Here is a 20,558-nt window from a genome sequence, read left to right on the forward strand (position 1 = left end):
CATGAGTGATGCAAAAACTAAATTGATGCATTAGTTGGCCAGCACTGCAAATATATGATGATGCATGCATGCCACTTTCACGTGCAATCTCTTCTATCGTTCCAGGCCATTATCTCCTATTCTCATTCATTCTTGTCAGTCACCAAACCTTTTAGCCCCACACCCCATATGAGGAATATGTAACCTCCTGAAGGACAGTGACATTTATGACCAATTAACTCTTGATATATTTATTTTTATTAAAACATATAGTAAGAAAAAAAATACAAAATAAACTAGATCCTCAAGAAATTGGAGCCACTCTAAGCTGAATAATAGACCATATACAACTCTATAATTTACACTTTACAGTACTTACTCAGTGACCTTAGAAGTTAAAATAACTTGTGTCAACCTATAAAGGGGTGATATAAAATCACCGCAATGTGTAAAGTTCGGGGAAGAGTTCGGTCCACTATGTGAATATATAGTACAAGGCCTTATCTTGTATTTGCGATAGGTTGATTCCACGATTTGAATATGTGGCCTCCTCGTTACATGGAAATAACCTTGATCATTGTGTCAAGGCTCGAATCAGGACTATAGCTCCTGAAGTCACTACAGATTGAGAAGTCTTATTAGCTTCACTCACTGGCTATCAGGTTCCCCTGAGCATTTCTTGCTCCAAGCACCGGAACCAGCTTTGCGCTCCCCACGCTTTCTTTTATTCCTGGGAACGTTAGCATCTTTATACAAGCAGGACTTGAGAGTTGGTTCATCTTGAGACGCAGCAGCCGAGTTTGCTGCTGCTACATTAAAATCTGACATGGAGTAAGAAGCCGGATGCAGGTTTTCTTCTGCTTCACTTTTTCACTATGTCCTGAAGTTTCTCAATGGGATGGTGACATGCACTTGTAAAAATATGCTCCTCTGTTTCAGCTACCTCGTGTATCAAGATATTGTCGACAATCTGCAATCATCAATGACACAAATGAAGATTTTATGATAAGTACAATCACAAATAGTGATAACAAACTTCCAAATTTAGTTATTAGCATTATCTCAAGCAACTTTTTCTAATAGGCTTCATTTTTATACGCATTCCATCAATGTATAACAATGTTTCAAAAGAAGGGTATTTATAGTGACATACCAAATTCATGAGAAATAAACAGTACAAAATTGTTTTAAGTAGTAAATAAAAATTCAGGCTTGTAGATATAATAAGATTGTAAATGAAATTTATCTATTTCTATTACAAGTTTATAACAAAATTTTCTTACATTTTACATGTCAATATGAACATCCAAATAGAACATATTTTATTGCATAAATCACTTTTCTAATCAACATCTGATAAGGAAATAACAGATATTATAGAAGAACTAAAGTCATGTAATGCATAATTTTATAAAACTTACATCTTCACATAAGTTCCCAGCCAGGGGATGATGGACAGTAACATCGGCAGCAAATAATAATCCCACAGTGCTCTCAATTACATCAGGAACAATTGTGACTTCTCCATAACTTGAAACAGCACTGTCAGGCATAACAAAATCTCCTAAGTCAAATTCAGCTACATGATGATTAGAATTATAAATAGCCCCAACGGATACCGCGTCTCCATTCCCAGCAGACATTATAGGACTATGAGCAGAGCTAACATCACCATGAGGGAGAAGAAGACTCAAATTCTTGGACGAAGGAAACTTCGAGGCATTTTTGGACATGACCTTGTCCACTTGATTCTTCAGCTTGTGGACCTTAGCATGTACATTGTCAATTTCCCGAAGGAGCTGCTCCAAGGAAGCATCAGCATTATCAAACTCAAAGAAAGATTGATCATCATCGTTAATGCCAAATCTGTGTGTTGAATCAGCATGCACTTCTGTGATCACTATACCAAAAGATTATTAACAAAATTAGTCACGAGTCGGATATAAGGCATAACAAAAATGCAGATCAAAACTGTCAAAGATCAATAATATGAAATATTGTTATCTTTCTTCAAGCCTCCTCCCAAAAAAAGAAGATTATGACTACATAACTACATTCACAAACCACTAACATAATGAAGTTTAATACAAAAAAATCATACACTTTATTTTTATTTATTGCCTTTTCTGTTAAGGGAAAATAATACAAGAATTACTAATGTCATCAGTGACTTAGCATGTTGTGGAGTAGGAAGAGCATTAAGGTGTCAATGCAATAAAAGAATGTTCTAACCTGGATTGTTGGAATCATAAGCCAAACATCCATCAGGATCAGACTTTTTATTCTCTACAATAAGTAAAGGCAAAAATCACACACACTTCTATGAAGTAATTGGGATTGTTGTTGGTAAACAATCCGGAACTACATGCGAACCAAGTATAAAGATAAAAGAAAGGAAAGAAGTGTGTACCAAGATCGGAGAAAATATTATGATGTGATGCATATGATGCGACATCCGTTGTGTCTTCGACTTTCTTTCTTTTCCTTCTTTTGTTCGCCTTACTTCTGTACTGATCACTTGAAAATGGCAACTATTTTGAACCAAAATCTTCTAATGTAAAATGATCAGGTTCCATGTGTTTTCCATTATCATACTCTGCAAGTTCTTTACTGTATTTTAATGCTTGTGACTCAATTTCGTTAATTCTTAGTTCTGTCCATCTGCAACGCCACGTTAGAGGCCGTATAAAGTTTCTCCAATGATCTGTCAACTTCTTTTTCCTAAAGTTGAACAGGAAATTATTATGCATAAATAACTCAAGTGATGACTCTATAATAAATACTTAAATTGATTGTAATTTAACAAAAGGCAAAATTTTCAAAGAACTCACAATAAAATATCAACAAACTAGGCATAGTGGTATACCACTACCTCTTGATGATTAGCATAAGGAAGCATAGGTTAATGGGGACGATAGATGTATGCAGCCTTGCCCTTGCAAGAGAAGAGGTTGTTTCCAGGATTTGAATTCATGCTCTCTAAATCACAAAGCAAGCAGCCTTACCAATGTTTATATATGCAGAGCGAAAACTCTTCTAACACGAGTTACTACTAAAACCATAGGTGATGAGCAATCATCTGGATTTAAGAATATAAATTGAAGGTCATGCAATATCTAAGGACTGAACAAAGGCAATGTTGATAAAAAAAACCCTCTTCTAATGAAACATCAAAGCAAGACACCGATACACAATCAACCATACAACTGGAGATTTCACCTAAACAATTATACACCTCTTATCCTCTTCTGATAATCGTTACTATAGCAATCTATAAACATGTAAAGATTTCAATTGTTGAATTGCTATTAACTATCTAATTTGAACATTTGAGTGCATACTATGGATCTATTAGTAACTTTAAGAAGCTGTCAACAAATTCATAAGAATGAGGTTCTTTGTTTTGATAGACTGCTAAATCTATGTCCAATCAATAAGATTCAAAATTTACTTATTTGGAACGAAAATTACCTCATCTGAAACGCAGAACCAAAACACTGAAGGTGCTCGACGAGTCATTATCACCTATGAACTGACTCCACTTCAATATCACTCAATCTAGAACAGTTTTCAGTATCAGATGTAGTATCAGCAAAAGAACTTGAATTCTCAGTTGCATCAAGGTCCTCGTCTTTATTCGCTGCCAAATCACCCTTATTAGTCCAACTCATTATATCAACCTCCATGTCTTCTAAGACTTTTGCAGGGTTAATTTGCTCATCCAGAAAGGACTCCACCTTAACAATTGAATTCTAACAATGAGCCATGTAACTCAAACCCTTCTATTCCGCCTTCTCCGTAATTGATGCAACTTTTGAAGTGAATTTGTGTTCACTCTCTTTGTAAATTATCTAGGATTGGATGAGCAGGGCCATTACGTTGTCTTTCACAAACTTAGCTCCCCTTAAAGTTTGCCTGGTCAAATTCAGAATGTTCAACTGAATAAGTAAATTCAACCACTTCAAAACCAACTAATAAGTATACTATTGATATTGATTTAATATCAAATAGTTCAAGTCACTTCAAACAACAAAATAACAGCTTCTACACACACAAAAACTCAAGGATTTTGCTTAAGTAAGAATGAAATAATTTTCACTTGACAATGATATAAAAAAACCTAACATATAATAGAAAAGGGTAATGAATAAAAGAAATCAAAGCAAACATATTGTTCAGTACATTGCAAAATCAAAACCACTGGTGCAGACAATTTTTAAAATTCTTCTTTAAAGACATGGGTTTCATGAGAAAAATACCCTTTAAGAAGCTGCTTGCAACAAAAACATGGAAGTATCAAAGTTGTATAATAATCTCAAACTTCCTAGTACAAATAATTCATGATAAGGTTAGCATATTATATACAAATAATCAAAAACATCAATCAGAATAGAACAAGTACATTGCAGTATACAAACATTAACCCAGGTATGTATTACTACTACAAGTACATTAGAAATATAGCACCATATATATATGAATAAATAAAATAGCAGCATATTTACAAGTTTAAAAAAGTAGCTGTAGCTGCATGTGTGTGAAGATATATTGAAGTGGGTGCACATGTAATGTGTAGAGATAGATTGTGAAAATAAATTGTGGCGTTGGTTCAAGTGGTACATGTTTGATTTCCTTTGAGCAAGGTGTCAGGTTCAAGTGGTACATGTTTGGTTACACATTAAATGTGGATATTCTGACTCGGACAAGATTTTCTCCTATGCAAAAATACATGTGAGAAACCAAAAAAACTATTACATCATAAAAAAAAATATTATTTCCTTTTTACTATGCAACCTTGAAATTTAATTTTTTACATTCATATCCCAAATAAAACACTTAGCCCGTGCATTCACGTGTCGTGCATCCCACGAATAAACCTAGGAGTGTTGCTTTTCGTACAATTCCTGCTTTTTTTCGACACGTGTCGTGCATAAACTTCAACCGCAGCATCTTATTCATCTCTCTACTCAAAAATAGGAAGGAGAAATAAACATCATCTTAAGGGGGCTCAAATTTATGAAATTTTATAAAGAATAACTTTGGGTGTTGAATTTTATTTTGAAATTTTTCAATGTTGTCCTTTTTTTATAATTAAAATAATGGTCAAAAGAATTCCTAATAAAAACTAAACAATTCTTAGAAATGCATGTTAAGATGAAACTTAAGACGTGAACCGATTTATGTTTCTTTTTTTAGTATACTCTTATTTATGTGCAATTAATAACCATTACATAATTAGAACATATTTTAGCATATCTTTTTTATTTATAAAGTTATTGAGTGTTGTGGAGTCTAGCTAAATAAATTATGGATATATTAGTTTGAGAAGAAAAAAAAATGTATATATTTGATGGTGTAGGAGATTATTATATTGTCATTGTATCATTCTTCATTGATGATTTATAATTATTGACTATTTAAAAAATAATACAAATAAGTGATGAATGATATATTGATTATGTATAAATGTTTATACTAATAGTTATACACACCATGAAAATAAATTTATATTTATTATTATCCTTAATATTTGTAGGTTATTTAAAATTGCATCATTATCTTCATATTCTAATATAATATGGACAGTCAATACGAAGATAATAAAATCATACCAGTCATATTAATGATTGGAGTAGTGAGTCATTAGTTGGATCAATTAAACTAGTTATTATTAGAAATATCTTAAAAAATTATAACAATAACTAATAACTAAAATTATTTAATAACTTTATACCAAATTTAAATAAAAAATATTAATATTAGACTTAATTAAGTAACCAACAAAGAATATTTTACTAAAACAAAATGTGACAAATAAGTCGAACATGTCATCAGACAACATAGGTTTTTTGTTTGAATCGCAACAAAAACGAACAAGTAAGTTTCAAACTTAATTAACAATTATGAGATTTTTTCCTCCCAAGACAACATCATTTTGATTTTTAATAAAAATAAATTGATTAATTTAATTAGATCGATGGTCGAGTTACCATTTTTATGCATTAAGTAAGAAAGATGAACTAATTCATACTGGTCCTAGTTCATGGCTGGTCAGATGAGCAACTATAACTAATTAAGTGTTTGTTATACGCTAGACTCGTCGGTCCAAGTTAAGTTCAACTTATGATTGATGCCCCTTCACTCCGCTTGATTCTTATGATTTACACATCTATCAATTTCTACACTATGTTATATAATAGACTCAAAATACTTAAACATATTGCCCTTGTGATATGGCATGATCTCTAGCATAGTCCTTTGTGGTACTTAAATCTAGTGTCTTCTGAGTTCAATATTGACCTTATCATAGTCTTGAGGTAGTAGGAAATATTGTGCGATCTAATTTTATATTCTCAAACTCATCTTAACTATATCATCCATATCTTTGATTGCTTGAATATAGACAGTTCAAACATCATTCTATTCTAGAACTTTCTATAATACAAATATAAGTATGTTATCATACATCATCTCCAAATCAATGAAAATGATGTGAAAGACTTTTTGACTTCTTCAATGTCTATTCATTCCAATGTAGCAAGTATATAGTTTGCACGTTCAATCACCTAAACATAAAATCAAATTGAATTTTACATGCCTTTTACCTCAAACTTTCAATTATCCAAGGTCCAATTAAAGCCCAATTATTTTCAGTGATTTTCAATGATACAAAGCCCAATTATTTGTACCTTTGCTGAAAATAGGCCTAGGCCCATATACCTTAGCATACACTGAACATTCTCTTCACTCGCTTGTTCAGAGAGAGAGAGAGAGAAGAGAAGAGAAGAGAAGAGAAGAAAGACGAAGAAGAAGAAGGTTCTGATGGGTGGTAATAGGTACATCGTTGTTGCGGTTTTTGTGATATTGTTACATTTGAGTTTGAATACATTAGCAGAATCGGAACAATTAAGCTCAAGAGAATGTGAGAATCTTGGTTTCACGGGTCTCGCTTTATGCTCCGATTGCAATACCTTATCCGAATATGTCAAAGACAAAGGTTTAACTCTATTTCAGATTTCTCTCTTAATTTTCGTTCAATTTTATCCTTATCATCTGAGTAATATAATTGCTTGCTGATTCTGATTTCATTAGGTTTTGTTTTAAATAGTTCTTTATTGATTTCGTTACTTGAAGTTGTATTCGGCTTAAATTTTGTTGCATTGCAGATTTGGTATCCGACTGTTTCAAGTGTTGTACTCCAGACTCGGATGATGCCACTACCAAGGTACAATTTTAATTACTCCATTTTTCATCGAAATATTTTAAACTGCGAGGATGATGTTGCATTTTTGGTAGGCTGCATTTTTTTTGCAATTATCCACGATTCTGATGAATGGAATGTAGCTGCTAATTTCAAAATTAATTACTGATCATGTGAAGCACATGCCCATTTAGATTAAAGCAGATTGGTTGAAATTTATGAGAGATGTATATCCTTACTATAACAATCTTTTAGTCTAGTGATCTATTCAAATAGAATTCCGGGAGGAATGAGAGTGGTGACTGGCTACTTTCCCATGTAGGACTGTAAGTTGTAGTGAAAATGGAAAAGTAAGCGATGTTATCTCAATATTGAATTAGCTTGCCAAATATTTGAGGTTTCTCTTCATTTTTGTTACAAAAAAGATGAATCTTCAGGAGAGTGTTTATGCAATGACTGCATTTATTTTTTGTCATTTTACTCCATCTCATATGGCACCCTTTTCAGATGAAAGCTAGAAAACACTCATAGTTTTTAAATTTCTTTAGATTACATACTCTGGAGCTGTACTGGAAGTCTGCATGAGGAAACTTGTTTTCTATCCTGAAGTTGTTGGCTTCATTGAAGAGGAAAAAGATCAATTTCCATTAGTTAAAGTTCAATATGTTTATAATTCTCCACCAAAGCTAATCATGCTTGATGATGCGGGTCAACAAAAGGAAACAATCAGGTTAGTTCTTGAATCACTTTTATCCATGAATAAATGCATTGCCCCATTCTTATATTTTGTTGGACTCCGCCGTTGATTTGGTTTTGTTGATACTAAGACATTGATTGGAATGCATTTACTTTCTATCATAGGGCTGCTTGATTAGCAAGTAAGGTTATGCTTGGATTCAAATAAGATTGGAAATGACTTACTTAGAATTTATTTGATTTAGAAATAAATTGTGTTAGACACCTTATTATATAAAAAATATGGAATTTGAATCATTTTATTTTGTTTGGAACACATTATAATGGGGATTGATTTTATTTTGATTTTACTATTTTACTTTTTTAGCATAATGAGTTAGTTAGAAGTAGTTATTAAGGGTAAACCAACTTTTTATTTAACCCATGAGATTTTAGAAATCAAATCTTTTTTTTATTTGTTGACATTCTCATCTACCAGATTTTGGATATCATACTGTAAGTTAAAAGGCATAAGTATCTTGGGTTAATCATACAAAACAATACATTAATAGAGGGAGATGTAAACCATAGGGATAGGATTCAAGTGGGGTGGATGAGATGGAGGGATGCTTCGAGTGTTTTTTTGTGGTAGATAACCATCTTTAGGATGAATTTTACCACACAACTAGCTACATGAGACCTGTGATATTGTATGAGACGGGATGTTGCTTGATAAAATGCAAACAAGAGAATAACTCAATGTAGCATAGATGAGATTGCGTTGAATGAGTGAACACAATAAACAAGATTGGATTATGATTGAATGCATTATAAAGAAGTTGGGGGCAGCACCTATTCAAAGAATATGATAGAGAGTCGCCTTAGGTAAACGGACATGTGAGGAGGAGACTTGTAGAAGCCTCATAAGGAACGTAGATTAGATGGTGGGTAGTCCAATTACTGAAGGAAAAAAGGAGATCAAGAAAAATTATATGCAAAACTATTAAGAAGGATTGAAGTATCAATGGTTTTTCAATGGACATTTTCCATGATAGAGTATTATGACCTCAATTGGTCTTATGAAGGCGACCCTACCTAGTGGGAAAAGGGCCTGGATGTTGTTTTATTCCAAGTTTGAAACATAAGCTTTGATTTTCAGATCAATTCATTTTTCAAATTTATTAACATTTCAAATACACTCTAAAATAAAATGACATAATTTTGATAGTCATTGTCCTAAATTTTTAGGAATGCTTATTATGCAAACAGTCACTGCATCATTTAGTTACATGGTACTCGTTATGGAATTGATTAATAATATCCAAAGCTTGTGGGTGTGTATTCATTGGAATGTAAGAATCTTGTATATGAGTTAACTACCTAAAAGATATAGCAAAACACGTTTATGGACACTAATGAAGTGAAAGGTGTAAACGAAATAGCTGCAACTGTGTTGGAAAATGTTCATGATAGTTATTTGTTGGCCATTACATAGCTGCAAAAAATCTCATGTTTTGGTGGTCAAATTAAGGGTGAAGGTTTTAGTTCTCTTTACCAAAAAATCAGTTATGAAATTTGCCCTTGTGCAGAAAAAGGAGTTTTACCTTGTATTTTTTTAATCTCTATTGCAGAATTGATAATTGGAAACGTGAGCATATTCTACAGTTCCTGCGAGAGAAATTGAAGCCTAAAGCAGCTGAATGAGAAGCTTATTACTTGCCTTATGCCATGCCTCATTCTTCTTAATTTAAGTTTTTCAGATAACTCTGAAAATTTGTGGCAATTGGCACTTCCCTTTTACCAATTTTTATAGCAGTTTTAGAGTCTTGTATTAACTGCAGTCTTGTAATATTTGTTTGGTGATAATATTTATCTGAATGATTTTTCGGATAAAACTAATGCATACTTTTAACCTAAAAGTGTTACGAACTGTCATGTATTTGTCTCTTTATCAGTGTTTTGTAGCCTGTCAAAACGCATGCTTCATAAATTGGTGGAAACCTTGATTTATCATGTTGTCCATTTAAAACGAAATGCAGATGGTTATGTACATGCATATTTGCCAAAAATTCTAACATGTTTTAACTAATGCAAGTTTTAGGATGAACGGTACAATTTATTTAAATAAAGTTACACAACTTTAAGTCAATTAAATTTTTTTTGGCATGCATTAAATTAACCCAGAAACATGCTATAAAGTGATGTTAATTGCAGCCTGTGTAGGGAGTACTGAATCTAGATAAATCAAATTAAATATTTTATAAGTAAAAAGCACAATACCCAAATGGATTTGGTTGAGTGATTTCACGTTAAGTTTCATTCTTTTAAACATTTTCTAACATGGGAAATAAACGAACGTGTTAAATAATTAGGATAATGCTCAACACCCGGAGAAACAAAAAATGATTGGTTAGTGGTTACCAAGATAAACTATGGCCTGCATCCTTCAGTTTAATCAATGTGCAAAGTGAACACCTTATGTGGATAAATGATAATCATGAATTAAATGAAATTCATTTTACCAACTTTATATAGGCAACGGCATAATGGCAGGATTGATGCTTATTGACCTAGAAATCACAGGTAAATCCTGGAAACAGCACTACGTTTTCTATACCCTTTAGGTTTTATCTAACTTAGGAGATAGATGCATGAACTAAAGCATCCATATATCCATTTTAATGGATTGGAAAGATGAATATTCAATCCATTTTTTAATGTGAACTAAAGCATTTTTTTGAAGGAAAAAATCATTTTAAAAGCTTTTGAAAGACAACAATGTAAGTGAGATACTGTATTATGCAATCATGCATTTTTTCTTGTGCTCCATCATAGACACAAAAATGTTATAGCAATCTTTATTGAAACTTTTTGAAAGAATGATTTGATAAAAAGGGATAATATTATTGAATGAATGCTTTTGTTAAAAAGAGAGTAATTTATATCATTGATATAAAAATTAGTTGTGTCGGCCGGTAAACCGGTTAACCGGTCTTAATACCTCTATGATACATTTATACTGACTATGTAATTATACCAGTAATAACTAGTCATACTGGCCAATTTTCAATTGAATTGTACCGGTAATATCGGTTGGTTTCATTTAAAACTATTTTTTTAATGAAAATGATTTATTTTATCAAAATATTGATATGGATGATCAAACACACAAATAATATATTTTTTATACATCTAAAATATGGTCTACAATATATATTTTAACAAAATGGTATAAATAAAAAGAGTTAGTTTTATTATTGATTTTTCAACATTAATAATAGTATAAAATATATGTATATCTAACTTCACTAATCTTCACCAACATGCGGTTTAATTAGTGAACCATTGGTTGAACTAGCATACCATTATATCAGCATCCTAACTAGTTTCATGACCGGTACGGTATTAATAACATTGGTTTATATTTTGCTCATTAGGTTTGCATAAAAAGTTGGGTCTGCATGTTGCTTTGTAGGAAAAATATTTTGGTTTCTATTTTTTAGATGGATTGAGTATCAATCCAAATAGATATACTCATAGATATCTATTGAATATAATGAATGGATTTAAATCCACTCATTATCAACATGTTCCATTGAATGATATTTATTTAAATCCATTAGGTCTAACTAGTGAATTTGAATGAATTTAATGTGTATGGATTTGAATGGATTGTGGGTAATTGTACTACCTCTAATAACATCCACACTTCTTATAAAAACAGAAAATTCAATGTCTTGCACACAAAGGAATACATTGACATTCTTACTTCAACAACTTCCATTAATCTAATGAGTACATGGAAATGGAATCATTATACAACTAGGATTTTTTAAGCATACACTTCCATAATCAGCATAGAGAATTAAGGATACTTGAAAGCTACCCCAACACCAGCTTAAAATCATAAAGGTGAGGGAGTGCATCTTAATCAAGTTGGTAATGCTTCAACTACATTAACTACTATGATTCCATCTAGATGTATGATGATAAATTTTCAACTTAACAACCTTTAAGATACTCAGCTGATAAAATTTGTCACTAAAATTGAGAGCCATCATCCTTCTCAAATTTAGGTGAAGTAGTCTTGATGGGAGCCCAAATATCTGCACCATTGCTATCAGCAACTCCCATCGTTAATGAGGCAGGAACAAGACATAACCCTCTACTCCTCAGGCTGCATGGTTCTATACCCTGAAAAGCCGACAATTCTATCATACAACTCAATCTGACACAAAAAATAATACCAAGAAGCAAAATTGTACTGATTACGACGCCATCGAAACATATATTAAAGTTAAGGAAAATGATCTATTAAATTTGTTATGGCTTCTTTTTTAGCATGTGAATTAACAATGACAATGGTTTGGAGACAAGTTGTTTAAATTCATGTCCAAGTCTTTCACAAAGGTGATGATCCATAACTGACCCTACTCCACTGTGGTAACTGTTAATGCTCACCTGAATCTCAGTTTTCGGCGAACTTTCGAGGTAAGGGGCACTAAGCACCTGTCAAAACAGAAAGAAAAATCATTAGCACAAGATCAATGTCATATTAAATATAGCTTTGAATCTGCTATGACTTGTTTATGTGCATGCTTTTGTGCATATGAAGTTACAATAAACCTAGTCATTACTTCACATTCCATTTTTAATACAATGACATGATCATTTTTTACTTCATGTATTGCCATTTTACTACTTGTTACATTGCTTAAGCTTCAGTATTACAGTTGAGTTGAAATGACAGGGTCAATGATATAAACTGGACAATCAAGATACCTGTAACACAAACTTAAATATATTTTTTCAGTCAATTATATGCTGATAATACATGTACTGACACAACTTCTGGGACAACAGATGCGCTCCCAATAGGCAAGAATAACCGAACCTTAACTTGTTGATGAAGGAACCCTATGTATTCCATTGCCTCCTTTAGGACTGAAGATGTATCAGTCTGCAGTTAAAATTAAGCTTTAGACTCACAAACAGAATCTGCCAAGTAATGCATTGTGCCAGGAACTAATTAGGTGTATACCTTCCCATATGGTGAAACAAGTTGCTGCAGAGCAACGATTCGTTCGCCGAGCTTATCTTTCCTCTCCTACTCACAGAAACATCATAAATATAAGAAATCTAGGAGGAAAACTCACCCCGGATGAAGCTAAATAGTAGACATGCCACTACTTTAAGCATCAAGGAAACAGATTTCAACAGGCTAAGTTCAATATACCAGGGAACTTGAAAACCACTATAGCCTTTAAGTATTAATAAGGGTAATTCTATATACAACCAAAAACCATTGCTTGCACCAAGACAGATGGTCCATCCGCCAGGCTATAACCAAAAACCATTGCTCGCACCGAGGCAGATGTCCCATCCGTCAGGCTATTTACAGCATTTACACTCACGGATGGTCCATCCGTCTGGCTTTTCTTGGTTGTTGATAGAATTGCCTTAATAGTAATAAAAAGCATAAAGACATTGGAATATGTAGTTTTTGTGAACCTTTGGATTTTTTTTATCTATTGATTGAGTGGTCCAGTTGAATGACATATTTAACCCAAATTAAACTTACTTTCTAATAGATTAAGTAAATCAGATGGAAAATAATCACAAGACAGCTACATTCAAGGATCCATATGCAATGCATGATAATAACCACCACTATGATGTATCAATTCAGAGATGAATGTATGCTATGATTTGGAGAACTTTTTACATAGAAGACAAAACAGAAGATTAAAAAAAAGGAAGTGAAATCAACATCTAACAATAATAAAAGCAGGGGGAAAACAAATAACAGAAAATAATGAATGCACCGACGATGTATAAGTTTTATAATTGTTAGTGCATCATCCACCGTTCATTTTTAATTATCATTGACTCTTCCAAAAAATAATACAAATGAATGGTAGATACTGTAATGACTATATATAAATCTTTACACTGCTGGTGCAGAGATATTACACCCAACTAACAATACCTTAGTGGTGATAGACATATCAGACTTTTGCCTTTTAGAAGCAATAGTATAACTGCTTTGATCAACAGAACAAGGGCTTCTTTTATGACCCATCATCTTTCTAACATCTATTCCCTCTTCTCTCTAGTGGCAACAAAAGAGAACAATCATGTATGAGAATAAAGGAAGATATTAGAAATTGTAGTAGCATGAATAAATAAAGAAAATAAAAAGAACACAAATTATAAAAGAAACTATCAAATACTTTGTTTAAAATCAAACTATCTTGTAACCCAAAATCTTGTACCAAAAAAAAAACTATCTTGTAACCCAAAATCTTGACAAGATAAATAAAGCAACTCCTGTTTCCATATCCCATGCCCTCAATAACCATGTCAATTGCAATATATCATTGCAATCCATTGGTTTAATTGAACTAGGACCAATAAGTGAAGCAAAATATATTTTCAGAGAATTGAAGTTTGAAATGTGTTCAATACACTATTAAGTAAGCTCAACTAGTTTAATGACAAACATAGCAACACATTCTTTAATATTGGATGAAGTTCATTCATGTTGCACTCACTAAATTAGAAATAGACTCATGTGAATTGGCAGGTCCTACTTGAAATATCATATGATAAAAAATGTGCTGAAAAGAGTATATTGCTAGCATTTCTCCAACTCTAATAGTTTGGATAATGCTATGCACTCCTCAGTTTATAGATTATAATCTCCTTAGGAGTCTAAATGTAAAGAAAATATTTGTAAAGAAAACAATGTATGGACGGACAACATAAGAGTTTTATATACTTTTACTACATCATTTATATTTATTCATCTTTAACTTTTCAACAACAAAAAAGTAATACAAATAAATAGTGGAGGATGCAATCACATTGTATTACACTATTATTTCAATGAGTACCTTAACCTAATCCTTTAAATGGATCTAGCAATGTCAAACAGTAGTTTAAGAGTATATTTATATATTTTATAATAATCAATATATATAAATAGAAAAAATGTATGCAGCTATATGATTTTATATGTCGCCCTTGTGTCATCTATTATCCATGCTTAATTATCATTGATTCTTAAAAAAAAAATACAAATAAATAGTATGATATACTGATTGTGTATAAACCTTTGATTTACCCTAAAATATAGAATTCTTTCACGTCTATATGTATAATACGAAATATCAAAACCAGAGGTAAAAAAACTACTTAAACAACCTTAATTAGAAATAGAAACAGGTGACAGCTACAGCAGAAACAAAAATCAAAGTGGCCCCATGGTAATGACGTAGGCTACAGCTCAATGAAGTGCAATGGGAAATGAAACAGCCATGCATTCAAACCACACACAACCTCTTTCAAAGGTCCCAAAGGTTATATCATATCACTGTCACAAAAACAATGATCACCATAATCAACAGCTTACAACTATTCATAGTTCTTATATGGTCCAAACTATATAATTATAAGTGTCCAAAAATAGTCTAGATTGTAACTTTAGTTACCTTATTATTTTTTGATTTTGCCACGAAACTCAAACAACTGTTTAAACAATATCTGGTGGGGCCACCATTTGATTTTTGACAAAAATATTTATATACAAAGTGTAATATCTATATATTATCGGTATAAAGATTTATACATAGTCATTGTATTATTTACCATTCGGATTAATTTTTTTGAAAAGTCGATGATGAATAATATGAACAATGAATGATACAATGATAATGTACAAAACTCATACACTATCTATACATTTTTTTTTCCTAAAATATATACAGTAACACATACTCATACACCTTGCATGACTGAATCTAATCTAACTTGCTTACAAAATCTACCAAACCACTTTTGTCTAATGTTAAAGGATATCTTAATTGACAGCATGCACATAAGGACATAAGAATAATTAATTAAATTACATAAGGGACAATTAGGAATCCACAAAAAGCGCGTGGATTTGGTTGAGTTTGGGTTTTGCAAAAATCATAATCATAAATATAAACACAACCACTCATTTATTGAGTATGTACTTAAAAGTAGAGTAGTTCTGATCATACAATTCTCTAGATGAATATTCTTGAGTCTTTATATAATAATAAAAAATCAACAAGAAAGTGAAAATAAATTCTGAAAATTCACACATTAAAAAACAGCTAGTGAAATCAAACTTGTTGAAAAAAAAGTACTTACTGAAAACATAGAATCAGCATTGCAAAAGGAGCTAGCTATCATCTATGAGTGATGACTATGAAGCAAAACAGCAGAAGAAATGGTTGAAAATCAAGCTTTCTCTTTCAGCTGGTGATGACAAAAGAATGTTGTGGTGGGTATATTTTAATGGTTGTAAAGATTGAAACTTTATAGAGCATGTATCAGAATTTCATTTTCTGATACTTTTTTCTGAATTTTTCAAGGATGAAAAGTTACAAGACCACTACTAACATAGATATATAGGATAATCAAGTAACATAGTATTGTTTAAAAGTAAGAGTAGTGGAAGGGTCAATAATGAAGAAAGGGGAAGAGGAGAAGAGAAAGAAACAAAGTTGTGGGGAAGGGAAGGATTAAGGAAGAAGAGAAATGTGTTTATATAAAGCTATGATGATGAATATATGAATATAATATAATAGTTACGTAAGATTTTTAAATTTAATAGTTGTCATAAATATACTTGACAGCTAATATCCAACCAACATAGACATTTTGTTTTTATACAGAGAAAATATATATAACCAATAGTATAATGATTTTTTATATTATTATTGTATTATTTATCATTTATTCTCAATTATCATTTAATCTTAAATAAAAGTAATACAAATGAATGATAAATAAGACATTAATTATGTATAAATCTTTATATTATCATTATATACATATTACCTCTTTTATATATTCATCATCTTGTTTTTTTTTAAGATTCATCATCTTGTTATATGTTTGAGTTCAACTGAATATAAAAATAAAATAAAAATTTGTTAAAAGATAACACCATTTTAATAATAAATTATAAAGTCGGTAAGAAATTGAATTATAAGTCACTTGGTTGGAAGTTCAAATTCCACAGGAGAGGTAAGAATTTAGATAACAAGTAATTTGTAAATATATTTGTAAGTCTTTATATAGTTGTTAGGTCCACTCTAATCCTAATAAGCCTATGAGAACTATTTCTCAAACTTTTATTTTTAAAAAATCAAAAAATTTCTTATGATTTTTTGGTATACAAGGGGTCCCCTCTAGCCAATAGTTAGAGTACACTTTCTGCATAAAGTAATTAGAGTAATTAGATCATCCACCATTTATTTGGATTAATTTTTTAAAGAACTAATAATATTTAGTTATGAATAATAGATTATGTAATGATAGTCCGTACATACATTTTTTCTCTAATTATAATAGTTTTTGTTTCTCACTATTAAAGTGTGACCATTAACATTTCAAAATATCTATCAATAGATAGCATTTGATAATGGTAAAAGCATGCTGTCTACCCTTAAATATTATTTAATAATAATGGTTTAATTTTTCTGGGTACATAATAATGGTTTAATTATGATCTAATATATCACCGTTCTTTCTTAAAAATCCAATGTTTTTCTAATCTATAAATTTTAGAATAAGTAAACAAAGAACTAAACTTGCATTAAAAACTAAATAGACATTCTTATTCATTAAACATATCATTTTCTCATAAGTTCTACTTTATAAGATTTGTTTATCCCACACACCAAAGCATATTATATGGGAAAACGCTTAAACATATTAGATGGGAGTTCAAAACTATATAAAAAAAAATGTTATTTTTCATTTTTAATTAAAAAAATTAAATTCAAAAATCTTCCTCAAAAATGCTATTTTTCATAATGTCAATGGTCGGCTCTATCATTAGACATGCTTGTGCACGAAACAAAACTTTTAAATTAATGAATAGATTTTTTATGCCATGCTCGTCCAATAAATATGGACGAGCTCAATGGCCATATCCCAAATTATTAATGATATTCTCCATCCACTAATAAATTATCAGGGTTAGGATGAAGATGCACACTTGCTTTTTTTATGCTAAGTTTGGATCATCAAGGAGAATGGAGAAGAATTAAGCTTAACTCTTGTTTAGCCGAAGAGATTTGAAAGATGTCTATAAAAGGAAAAAAAGAGATTTGAAATATGAAACCACAAAAATTGTCTGAATGGAATGATGGATAGAAAGGGAGGAAAATGACCGGGGTAATCACTTTTGTGACTCTAGCATACATTTATTTATGTACATTCTCGTTAATTTTACATACCATTATCCATGTGATGTATACCATTTCTATGATGTATACTTAATATGATGTATACTTAATATGAACACTACCAACTAGATTTAAAAAAAGGAATATTGTGACAAATATTTTCTTGTCTTACTCAATTATACTTCACATTTCTATTATTTTAGGAATCAAATCATGTTTTCAAGGTTACATTAACATCATATTTACTCCTTTTTAACATAACTTCTTTTAATTAATTAGGATTGTTTTAAATATCCATGTGAGATAAAAATAATAATATTTATGTACTTTAGTATAAAGTTTATACACTCAATATGTTATCAAAAGTCAATAATGATTAACAGAATGATAAATGATGTATTAAAAATATAAAAACAAACAATTACATTATCAATATATATATATTAAATCTTAATTATTAAAGTGTGTCAACAAAAGAAATTAGAGAAATGAATAAAGTTGAGATACTCTCTAGTATCCTAATATCCAGTTTTAAATATTTATAATGATTTTTGAATTAAATAATTTAAAAAATCATAAATTCCTCATTTTATTCACATTTTACTATTGGTAATTTGATTTGAAGTGTAGGATGGGCAAAAGGCTATGGGCTAGAGAAAAGACCAATGAAATTAATGGTGATTAATGGCTTGTTTGGCTGAGTCAGTTGGGAAACGTTTGACTTAAGCTTCAATTACCAAGATGTTACTATTGAGAGTGCTTTAGTTATAAATAAAGAAGTGGTTTCATTTCAACACCATGGGAATGAAATGAACCCAATGATGGGGGTAAGAAGAGTGATCCTTCAAAGAATCTCCATATGAAATATAAGAAATTGTAAATATTAAAAGGTGGAGCTCAAAGAAGCCAATGTCTCACTTCACTTCACTTGCTCCCTTATATGGTAGGAGTGGGACTCGTGTGTCCCTGGGATACAAATATTGTAAAAAAAACAAATAAAAATTTAAGTGTAATAACATTTGTCATTTCTATTTAGAAAATAAAGTATATCCTTGTATTAAGATATAAAAAAGAAAAATAAAATACATATTAAATAAGAAATAAATTATATCTTTATATGAGTGATATTTTATTCTTTTCTATTTATAGTTACATTAAACTTTTATCATTGCAATTTTTCCCTTATAATAGAGAGGATCTTCTTCATATGGAGCTTCAACTTAAGAAAGAGGAGAAACCTACAACACTATTATTATCCTAGACATGGCCAAAGGATGAGTTTGTTTAGCACATTTGTTGTCTAAAAATATGTAATTTCATGTTTGATTGATAAAAAAATATTTAATAGTAAATTTTTTACCTAAATTTTTTATTTTAATCAATCCTAAGAAATAATAGATCAAGTTATACAAAATATCAATCAGTATTAATTGGGTAAACAATTTGTAAATGTCATTCACTATCATTGGGGAGGCTTCATTTGCTTTACCCCATGAGGTGAAATCACATTCATTTATACCAGTTAATAATCCCTCAATCTTTGTTGACAAAAATATACGTTGATAAAGAGAGATTTCAAAGATTCCATATCTTGAGATATGTGGTTTAGGCCTTTAACTCACAAATGTTTGGGGAGAAAAGAAAGATTCTTGAGGCTGCAAATTATAGTTTATAAAGTTTGTGAAAGGCAAAGGAAATTATAAAAAAAAAGGCTTAAATGATGAAAATGGCTCTCACTCACCGACAAAGGCAAATACGACAAAGCAAGTTCTCTATCGACGGTAGCAAGTACTCAAAATGGAGGTGGCATAGTTACAACATTCAGAAACTTAAGCATATTTTATTTTCAAAATAAGTCATGCACGACAAGAAGCATAGGAGCTATTTATTCTTTGGTCTATAAATAGCGGTTTAAGCAATATAATCGGAGTTGAAAACTTGACATAATCTTAAGAGAAAAAGACAGATTTTTTCACATGGTTAATGTATCATGGCGTGAGTATGAGTTGAGTATCTTCCTAAAATAGCTTGTCATCGTTCAATTATTCTAATATAATCCTAGAGTGTTATAATTTTGTTATAAGGTTTCATCTCCCACAAATACTAATTCTAGATATAGGGTGTGCGTCAGCATATTAAAGACTTAAAGTATTACGGTGACTTCAACATATAACTGAGCTATTTATCATGTTTTTTTAACCACATTTTTTCATGAGAGAAAATTTGCTTTGGTAACAAAATATAAGTATCGAAACTTAAATAAGTATCGAAAGCTTATAAGTATTCAACCAATTAATCTATGCTTGGGAGGGTAAGATATGATAACTTAAATAGGTATCGAAAGCTTAATTGAGGCCTTGACTTCTAAATAGCTACATAAAAAATATTGCATAAATTCAAGAAACAATTTATAGTCCTATAGAACTGAAAACCAGTCTAAGAAGTAAGAAGTGTAGTTCATTAATAAAAAATTA

General features: G+C 30.9%; 2 protein-coding genes and 1 pseudogene across 5 annotated transcripts; 1 reads left to right on the plus strand and 2 right to left on the minus strand.

Annotated features, from left to right (window-relative positions):
• LOC109331053 lies at window positions 324-3,979 on the minus strand (annotated as a pseudogene).
• Window positions 6,721-9,871, plus strand: LOC109330473 (15 kDa selenoprotein). Its single transcript, XM_019564663.1, has 4 exons — window positions 6,721-6,976; window positions 7,146-7,204; window positions 7,729-7,910; window positions 9,487-9,871. Exons 1-4 carry the CDS (start codon window positions 6,802-6,804, stop codon window positions 9,557-9,559), a joined length of 489 nt encoding a protein of 162 aa, XP_019420208.1. The 5' UTR covers window positions 6,721-6,801; the 3' UTR covers window positions 9,560-9,871.
• LOC109330515 (transcription factor bHLH113) lies at window positions 11,596-16,424 on the minus strand. Of its 4 annotated transcripts, XM_019564726.1 has the most exons (7): window positions 16,037-16,424; window positions 13,845-13,967; window positions 12,897-12,962; window positions 12,750-12,815; window positions 12,317-12,364; window positions 11,913-12,049; window positions 11,625-11,818 (listed from the first exon to the last, which is right to left on the minus strand). In XM_019564726.1, exons 1-7 carry the CDS (start codon window positions 16,076-16,078, stop codon window positions 11,812-11,814), a joined length of 489 nt encoding a protein of 162 aa, XP_019420271.1. In that variant the 5' UTR covers window positions 16,079-16,424; the 3' UTR covers window positions 11,625-11,811. The 4 variants fall into 4 exon arrangements, with proteins under 4 accessions (XP_019420270.1, XP_019420271.1, XP_019420272.1 ...); XM_019564725.1 differs by having other exon boundaries at window positions 11,596-12,049; window positions 16,037-16,422; XM_019564727.1 differs by having other exon boundaries at window positions 11,625-12,049; window positions 13,845-13,951; window positions 16,037-16,422.

This window comes from Lupinus angustifolius, chromosome LG17, assembly GCF_001865875.1.
Source record: "Lupinus angustifolius cultivar Tanjil chromosome LG17, LupAngTanjil_v1.0, whole genome shotgun sequence".
NCBI lineage: Eukaryota > Viridiplantae > Streptophyta > Magnoliopsida > Fabales > Fabaceae > Lupinus > Lupinus angustifolius.

Coding starts and splice junctions, on each gene's coding strand:
- LOC109330515 (XM_019564725.1), bottom strand. CDS start 16,078: ATGATAGCTAGCTCCTTTTGCAATGCTGATTCTATGTTTTCA. Junction 12,816..12,896: donor TTGTTTCACCATATGGGAAG/GTATACACCTAA, acceptor TTTTAACTGCAG/ACTGATACATCTTCAGTCCT. Junction 12,365..12,749: donor TCCTTCATCAACAAGTTAAG/GTTCGGTTATTC, acceptor CTGTTTTGACAG/GTGCTTAGTGCCCCTTACCT.
- LOC109330473 (XM_019564663.1), top strand. CDS start 6,802: ATGGGTGGTAATAGGTACATCGTTGTTGCGGTTTTTGTGATATTGTTA. Junction 7,205..7,728: donor CGGATGATGCCACTACCAAG/GTACAATTTTAA, acceptor AAATTTCTTTAG/ATTACATACTCTGGAGCTGT. Junction 7,911..9,486: donor CAACAAAAGGAAACAATCAG/GTTAGTTCTTGA, acceptor TCTCTATTGCAG/AATTGATAATTGGAAACGTG.